Here is a 7,824-nt window from a genome sequence, read left to right on the forward strand (position 1 = left end):
CTAAAAAAAAAAAAAGGTTCTGAAGAACCTAGGGGCAGGACAGGAGTAAAGACGCAGACATAGAGTAGACTTAAGGACATGGGGAGGGAGAAGGGTAAGCTGGGACAAAGTGAGAGAGTAGCACTGACATATATACACTACCAAATGTAAAAGAGATAGCTAGTGGGAAGCAGCCGCATAGCACAGGGAGATCAGCTCTGTGCTTTGTGACCACCTAGAGGGGTGGGATAGGGAGGGTGGGAGGGAGACGCAAGAGGGAGGGGATATGGGGATATAAGTATGCGTGTGGCTGATTCACTTTGTTGCACAGCAGAGACTAGCACAACAATGTAAAGCAATTATACTCCAATAAAGATGTTAAAAAAAAAGAATCTGCCTGCCAATGCAGGGGACACAGGTTCGATCCCTGGTCCGGGAAGATCTCACTTACTGTGGAGCAACTAAGCCCGTGCGCCACAACTACTGAGCCCGTGCTCTAGAGCCCGCAAGCCACGACTGCTGAGCCCGAGTGCCACAACTACTGAAGCCAGCGTGCCTAGAGTTCGTGCTCCGCAACAAGAGAAGCCACCACAATGAGAAGCCCATGTACCGCAACGAAGAGTAGCCCCCGCTTGTTGCAACTGGAGAAAACCTGCGCGCAGCAGCGAAAACCCAATGCAGCCAAAAATAAATTAAATAAATTAAAAGAAAAAAAAAAGCTGAGGAATTGATTCTCCCCTAGGACTTTCAGGAGGAACACAGCCCTGCCTACTCATTTTAGACTCTGACCTCCAGAACTGTAAGATAATAAACTTGAATTGTTTTAAGCCACTAAGTTTACGGTAGTATGTTATAGCAAGAACAGGAAATGAATACATGTGTGACCTGAGCTAGTTGCTGAACTTCTCAAGGCCTCAGTTTTCACATCTGTAAAATGGGAATAGCAATAATACCCACTTTAGGATTTCCATGAGGAATACATTAGGTACACGCATCCTTCAGGGATATTGTGGGTCCAGTTCCAGACCACCACAATAAAGCGAATATTGCAAAAAAGCGAGTCACACAGCTTTCCCAGTGCATGTAAAAGTTGTTTACACTATATTGTAGTCTATTAAGTGGGCAATAGCATTGTGTCTAAAAAAGACACCATACGTACCTTGACTAAAAATTAGTTTGCTAAAAAATGCCAAAATAATTACAATGATAACGTCAAAGATCACCCCTCACAGATTGCTGTAACAGATATAATAAAAATGAAAAAGTTTCCAAATGCTGTTGGAAAATGGTACCGACAGACTTGCTCAACTCAAGGTTCCACAAACCTTAAATTTATCAAAAATGCAACATCTGTGAAGTGCAGTAAAGTGTGCCTGTATAGCGTCAGGCACAGAGCCTAACATTAGCCAACATGTTTTCCCAGCGAGACCATAAGCCCCACAAGGATAAGAAGGTGTGTCCACCTGATTTACAGCTGGTCCCCAGGGCCTAGCAGGCCTGGCCCCTGCTCTGGGGGTAACGGGGGAGGCGAGACAGCTCCAGGTGCCGTGTCAGGGGCCCTGGGCTCCAAGTTCTGGGGAGAGAGCTCATTTGAGCGACCATAACCACCGCCTCACAAGCATCACTGTGAGGATTAGAATAGATAAGGACCCCAAAGGCTGCTGCTGCTGCGCTGCCAGGCACACAGTCGCTGCCCAGGCAAGGGCGGTGGAACAGAAACATCTTCTCCCTCCCCTCCCTCCCTCTCCTCCTTTCTTTTTCACCTCCCTCCCTCCTTCCAACCTGCCACCATTTTTCTTCTGTCTTTTCTTCATTCATGAAGGCAACAGCGGCTGAGTGTCTGCTGTGTTCCAGGTTGGCTGTCTGGTCTATTGAGAAAAATCTCTGGAATGAAGAGGCCGAGAGGCCTGTGGCCTCCTCCTTCCGTGCTGCACCTGCTGACTCACCTGGGCCCTGGGGTACTGGTGGGGGGGCGGGGCTGGTTGCCAAGGCCTCAGGTGGTGTGGACCCGGAAGCAGGAAGTAGTCTGTATTCCCAGGACCTAGAACCTGCTTGGCTGGGAGATTTCCAAGGCAGGTGGGGGCCCAGGGGTAGGGCTGCTGGGGGGAGTGGGCGGGGAGGAGCTTGCTCAGGCCAGGGCCAGGAGAGAAGTGGAAGAGAGGCTGGGGTAGGGGCTGGGGCCAAGAAGGGTGGTGTGGGAGGGCAGGGCCAGGGCTGCAGTGCAGCGGGGCAGGGATGTGGCAGCCCCAGGGTTCTGAGGTGGCCCTCTGGGGGGCTGCAGCAGGCGGTGCCAGGACCATCCAGCTGAGATGGCCTTGTTAACGGAGGATGTGGAGCAGGAGCTGAGTGCCACAGCCCAGCAAGTGCTGGGGAAACTGTGGAGCCACCAGCTGTTCCAGTCCAAGTGGGACACCGGTGCCTTCATCATCTTCCTCGTCTTCCTTGGTGAGTATGGCTTGGCCTCTGGCCCCCGGCAAGCCTCCCAGGCCGAGGGCCATATCTGGATACCCATCCTGCCCACAGGCGTCGTGGCGCTCCTGCTGCTGGTCGTCTGCATCCATTGCTGCTGCTGTGGCTGCTGCCAAAGCCACTCCTCCAGGTCCCGGAAGGTGAGCCCGGAGCACCAGGGCCAGGCCGAAAAGGTGGCGGTGGGGTGGGGTGGGGCGGGCCGGGGGCCGAGGATTGAAGCCACCAGCCCGTGTGCCTCTCTTGCAGAAACACGCCGGGGGATTTGATAACCTTGCCCTGGAGCCTTAATGCGGAGAGTTCTTGCTCCCCTGCCTTTGTTCTGATGGGCAGCAATAACAATGCCTTGTTCAGCCAAAGCCTGAGTCTGGAGTGTATTCCGAGCCTCCTGTCACCGTGGGCAGTGTAGGCCCCCACTGCTTCATCCAGATGCCCCCTGTGTCCCTCACAACCTTCAGATGGCATGACTGTCACCAGGAGACCTCAGGTGACGTGCTGCAGCCACCCAGCGGCTGCCCATTCACCATCCCATTCAGCCCCTTGGAGGCCAGGGGTTCAGTCACTGGGTACTCGGCCCAGCTCCTGACTATCAGGGACCCCTGGCCAGGTCCCTACTCAGACAGACAGACAGACAGACAGAAGGGCTCCAGGCAAAGTCGGATGATCTTTATTTCTTGAAGTCCCTGCCAGGGTTGCCAAGCGAACACAGTCAAGGGCACTACAGCTCGTGGTGGGCAGCTTCTGTCCTCCTTCCCCAACTCAGAGCTTAGGGCCACCACCCACTCCTCAGGCTCCAGTGGGAGGGGGTGTGTGGCTGCCCCTTGCCATCCTGGAGGACAGGCTGCGAAGAGGGGAGGAAGGAGAGCCCTGGGCCTGGCCCCAGCCTGAGTCCAAAGGTTCCTGCCTTGGGGTGAGGGCAGGGCTTGGACTATAGGCTACCTTGAAGCTCCGCCTTCCTGACCTCCCCCATTCAAGACAAAAAGCACGCCAGTGTCACTTCCTCCCAGTGGGTCCAGTGTTCAGTCCCATCTGTGCAGATGTGACAGGCAGGGCAGGGTGAAGAGGGAAATAAATAGCCCGCAGTGCTGAGCTCTGGTCGGCACTTTGTGTGTGGGTGTGTGCGTGCGTGTGTGTTTATGTGTGTGTGGGGGGGGCGGGGGGGGGGAAACAGGGACTCCCTGGGCAGGGGCCATTCCCAGGGGGACCAGCTCTTGGGCGCTCTGTTCAGAAAGGCCTGTAGCTCCAGTAGCTGGAGAACACAGAGATCTGGGGAAGGAGGGAGATGGGGGGACATGGTGAGTGGTGGTGCTAGGCAATCTGGCCCCTGCTGCACCCTCTGTGACCCAGGTGAGATTTGAAGGTCATCCAAGGGCCATGTGTCAGGAAGAGGATACTGTTGCCAAGCAACACCATGGCCCACCTGTTTGGGGTGTGCAGAGGGTACGACAGATCTTAAGATTAGGGGGCCCTTTAGAGGTGTGCCGCCCCAAAAAAGAAGGGGCTAAACAACCTGCTGTTTGGCTGGCCTAATCTGCGTGAGGCCCAGCCCGGCCCTGACCGCCCCCATGTCCCCACCTTATCCTTGAGCTGCTGGCAGAGCTGCAGGGAGACGGTGAAGAAGACAAGGGCATCGTTCAGCCATGGGATCACACACTCCACCTTGTGCACGTGGCTCACCTCCAGACGCTGTGCACCCCACTCGCTGTGGGGAGGTGGGAGGGTCCCTGAGGGCAGTTCAGCCGGCCAGGACCCCATCCCCTGAGGTGCAGACAGGCGAGGGCGCTCCAGGGACCCCTCCCAGGCAGGGTACTTACAACATGGCCCCGGGGCTGTGAAGCACGGCACCCCCGGCTGGGCGGAAGTTCTAGGCAGAAGAACATCAGACTGGGTCAGGCCTGGGGCCTAGGGCGGGCAGGGATGGGGTGGGTGGGGTGCTCACCTTGGTGGAATTGGGCTGCAGGACATGCAGCTGGTACACGGTGAGGCAGAGCTTGTTGAGGCTGATGTAGACGTTGACCAGCAGGTCAGAAGGCAGGGCGGGGGCGAACATCCGCTGTGGGGAGTGGGGCCGGGCAGGCAAGGGGGATGAGGGCTGAGCAGGCACATCTCACGCCTGCCCCTCCAACCACCCCGGGGACTCCCAGTCCCCATCCCATGGACTGGGGCTTCCAGTGTCTTCTCAGGTACCACAGATAGCTTCCTGCACCACTGAGCCTGGGACCCACTGATCCAGATCAGGGGGGTACATATCTGAGGGATGCAGAATGGAAGCCAAGGACCCCATCCCAGAAAACTGCACATAGGACTCTGTCGACAATTTGGGGCTTGCAGGACCTCCTGGCACCCCTGTGTCCCTCCCGGGCGTGAGCTGGGCCCCTCTGTGGGGACCGCCTCTCCTGGAGCAGGGGCTGGCCTGAGGCACCACTGACCGTGAGGCCGCTGGCAGCGATCTCAGGCAGAGTGAGGGTAGCTGGAGTGGTGAGCCGGTTTCGGGCTCTGGTCAGCTGCAGCATCACGGCATCCATCAGCTGGGGGAAGGGGGCTGGTCACAGCCGCTGTGAGGGCAGCGGGGCCTGGTCCTGATCCCCTCCCCGTCCCCACCCCTGTGTCAGTAGCAACAAAATTATGGTAGCTCCTAGCTCCTTCCCTGGAGGTCACAGTCTCAGGGCCCGAACCCCTGCAGCAGGGGGCTTGTTAAAGATGCAGGTAATTGGGCTCCAGCTGGGGGTTGGGGGCAGGACAGAAGGTTCTACTGCATGGGATCCTGGGTATTGGTCCAATGGGGAATAGAAGATACCAGAAGTTAGGCCCAGGGGCACGAGGGCGTGGTGGATGAGGGTACAGGCAATGAAGGAGCTTAGAAGAAGGGACCCTAATTCAGCTTGGATGCAAGGGGCCACGGAGGGCTTCCTCAAGGAAGAACTGGGATGACTAAGTTGAAGCCTTATGGTGGACACCAGACCCATTTTCACAGGTGAGGAAACTGAGGCTCCAAAGGGTTAAGGTCACACAGCTAGGGAACGGTGGAACCATCTGCACTCATCCCTTCCCTTTGTCAAGGAGCAAAGCTTTGGCTCGAACTCAGAGCCCCAGTTTCCACTGCTTCCAGCTATTCATCCAGCTGTTGCCATGGTGCTGGGGTCACCTGGCTCCAGGGAAAGGCAGAATTACTGGGTGGAGGCATGGGGGCTGCACATTACACCCCAGAGAGTGGTCACAGTTCTGAGAAAGACCTTAGTCCATCTGGTTTCAAATTTTCACGAGGTCCAGAGAGGATAGGTGAACCACCTGAGGACACACAGCAAGTCAGGGGCAGAGCTAAAGCATGAACTCAGGGCATCTGAGCTCATCTTGTCTCTCCACACCACATGAATTCACTTTGTTAATTACAAAAGTTTTTCTGTTGCTGGTACTAAAACCTGTAGCTACTGTTTACCAAGCGTTTACTAGAGGCCACTTTACCTGCATCATCACGATTGGCAGTCACTACAGCTTGTCTCCCTTTTACAGGTGAGGCTACTGAGGCACAGAATAGCTAAGTAAGTGACTTGAGGTTGCACAGCTCATAGTGGGGGCCCTGGGATCAGAGCCCAGGTCTGTTTCTGGAGCCTGGGCTGTGAGCCTTTCAACTGTGGCTGGATGGACATGTATACACTGAGAGGTGAAGGGTCAACCATTGGCTACACCTGAGAATGTGGGGGCAGAGCTCTCCAGGGGCCCAGTCAGAGGTCAGGGAACCTGGCTCTCCCATCCCTATGGGCAGCTCACCTTGAGGACCTCTGCTCCTGTCCTGAACTGGTAGCTCTCCTCCCGGTTGGCAAGGAGGTAAATGGCTTGGCTCACGTGGTTCCTGGCGTCCTGGATCTAAAAACAGCACCCAATGAGCAGTTGTGGGCTGGGCCTCGGCAGGGAGAGGAGCCAGATTCACAGCAGCCACGTCCCTGGGGGCCCCAGCCTACGGGCCCCCACCCTGAGGGCCTATCCTCCTAGGAGGAGCAGGGTGGGTGCCGCCTTCGGGCCAGGCCCTGGCTGGGTGCTGTGAGTCAGGCTTGGTCCCTGGCCTCATGTGGCTCACTTTCCAAAGGAGGACAGAAAATAATAGAGTAAAGGCACAAGGTAACAGACGGTGCAACTTGCACAAGGAAACAAACAGGGTGATGAGGGCGGTGAGGGAGAAGCTCCAGGGAAGCGACTCTTGAGCTGACGCTCACGTGATGAGAAAAGCTGAGGGAGTGGACTCCGGGCAGAGGGACAAGCCCAAGCAAAGGCCCTAAGGTGGAAACAGCTGGTGGCCAGTGAGAGGAGAGAAGGAGGGGGCAGAAACCAGGCCCAATCACATAGGTGCTGTTAGGAAGCATGGACTTGGTCTCCAAGAGCCAGGGGAAGCCCCTGGAAGTCTGGGCAGGGAGTGATTTGTTCAGGGCATCCCTGTAGCTCCCGCTGGGCTGGGGGCCTACACATAGGACAGGCTAGGAGGCCAGGCACTGCCCACCACAGCTGTGCTGCTAGGAAACACCTTCCCAAGCCTGCTGCGGCTGCAGGTCCCCACAGTGGCCAGCCCAGGAGGCCTCAGCGCTGCAAGGGACTGCCCCTGCCTGCCCTTGTGCCCCTGAGTCATGGCTGGGGAAGGACCCAGTTACCTGCTGCAGCTTCCACTGCTTGTCCTCCCTGAAGGCAAAGTGCAGCAGCTGGTTGTTCCTGGGCATCTTCAGGTTCACGTCCTGATGGGCAAGAGCAGGATAAGCTGGGCAGAAGGATGCCCTCCTGCTTTTGGCCACTCTGAGCCCTTGAGCCGGGGGCAGAAATGGGGTGTGTACGGTAGCTCAGGCCACAGCCACTACATGGGGCAGAGGGCCTCTCAACACCCTGGCCATTTGGGGAGTGAACAGGGAGGTCAAGAAACAGGAACTCAGGCCCAAGAGGAACCACGAGAAGTGAAAGGGAAAAGAGCCAAGAAAGGGGAAGGCGGCTTAGTCTGGGAGGAAGCGTGTAGTTGTGTGCAAATGGAAAACGTGTACATGCCAAGTGACGGAACGCCCACCCGAGGAGAGGGACCTTCCTCCAGGCCTTGGCACCTGCCACAGGGTCAAGTGCAGCTGGAGCTCAGATGTTGGCTGATTGCACTTTGATCTGGAGCCAGCCTAATCCTGCCAATGCCCACGCTTCCTGGGGCCCAGAATCCAGGTAGGGCCAGGTAGCGCTGTGTGCAAAGCATTCCTCCCCGCTTCCTGCACCTGTCACTGAAGCCACACACCAATCTCATGAGCAGGTTAGGGAGGGTGTCATTTTACAAACGAGGAAACTGAGGCCCAGAGAGGTCAAGGATACTGCCCAGAGTCACACAGCTGGCTGGCGGCAGAGCTGGGATAAGCAAGAGGC

At 56.7% G+C, this 7,824-nt stretch overlaps 3 protein-coding genes across 5 annotated transcripts in view; 1 reads left to right on the plus strand and 2 right to left on the minus strand.

Moving 5' to 3' along the window:
• Window positions 1-1,904, minus strand: part of SEPTIN12 (septin 12) — a 20,189-nt gene extending 18,285 nt beyond the window's left edge. For both annotated transcript variants that reach the window (XM_024759442.1, XM_024759441.1), the window contains exon 1: window positions 1,762-1,904. In XM_024759442.1, coding sequence (XP_024615210.1) covers window positions 1,762-1,771 — 10 coding nt within the window. In that variant the 5' untranslated portion in view covers window positions 1,772-1,904. The remainder of the gene's footprint in view (window positions 1-1,761) is intronic.
• Window positions 1,905-1,987: 83 nt separating this feature from the next.
• SMIM22 (small integral membrane protein 22) lies at window positions 1,988-3,534 on the plus strand. 2 transcript variants are annotated; one of them, XM_024759443.1, is made up of 4 exons: window positions 1,988-2,051; window positions 2,264-2,424; window positions 2,503-2,588; window positions 2,695-3,534. In XM_024759443.1, the coding sequence occupies exons 2-4, from the start codon at window positions 2,289-2,291 to the stop codon at window positions 2,734-2,736; spliced, it is 264 nt and encodes an 87-aa protein (XP_024615211.1). In that variant the 5' UTR covers window positions 1,988-2,051; window positions 2,264-2,288; the 3' UTR covers window positions 2,737-3,534. The 2 variants fall into 2 exon arrangements, with proteins under 2 accessions (XP_024615211.1, XP_024615212.1); XM_024759444.1 differs by having other exon boundaries at window positions 2,027-2,055.
• ROGDI (rogdi atypical leucine zipper) overlaps window positions 3,091-7,824 on the minus strand; it is a 6,284-nt gene continuing 1,550 nt past the window's right edge. The window contains exons 5-11 of the mRNA XM_024759626.1: window positions 7,086-7,166; window positions 6,214-6,309; window positions 4,875-4,973; window positions 4,385-4,498; window positions 4,260-4,309; window positions 4,021-4,147; window positions 3,091-3,711 (exon numbers count right to left, since the gene is read on the minus strand). Coding sequence (XP_024615394.1) covers window positions 3,670-3,711; window positions 4,021-4,147; window positions 4,260-4,309; window positions 4,385-4,498; window positions 4,875-4,973; window positions 6,214-6,309; window positions 7,086-7,166 — 609 coding nt within the window. The 3' untranslated portion in view covers window positions 3,091-3,669. The remainder of the gene's footprint in view (window positions 3,712-4,020; window positions 4,148-4,259; window positions 4,310-4,384; window positions 4,499-4,874; window positions 4,974-6,213; window positions 6,310-7,085; window positions 7,167-7,824) is intronic.

Source organism: Neophocaena asiaeorientalis, unplaced genomic scaffold (genome assembly GCF_003031525.2).
Source record: "Neophocaena asiaeorientalis asiaeorientalis breed wild unplaced genomic scaffold, Neophocaena_asiaeorientalis_V1.1 scaffold254, whole genome shotgun sequence".
Lineage (NCBI taxonomy): Eukaryota > Metazoa > Chordata > Mammalia > Artiodactyla > Phocoenidae > Neophocaena > Neophocaena asiaeorientalis.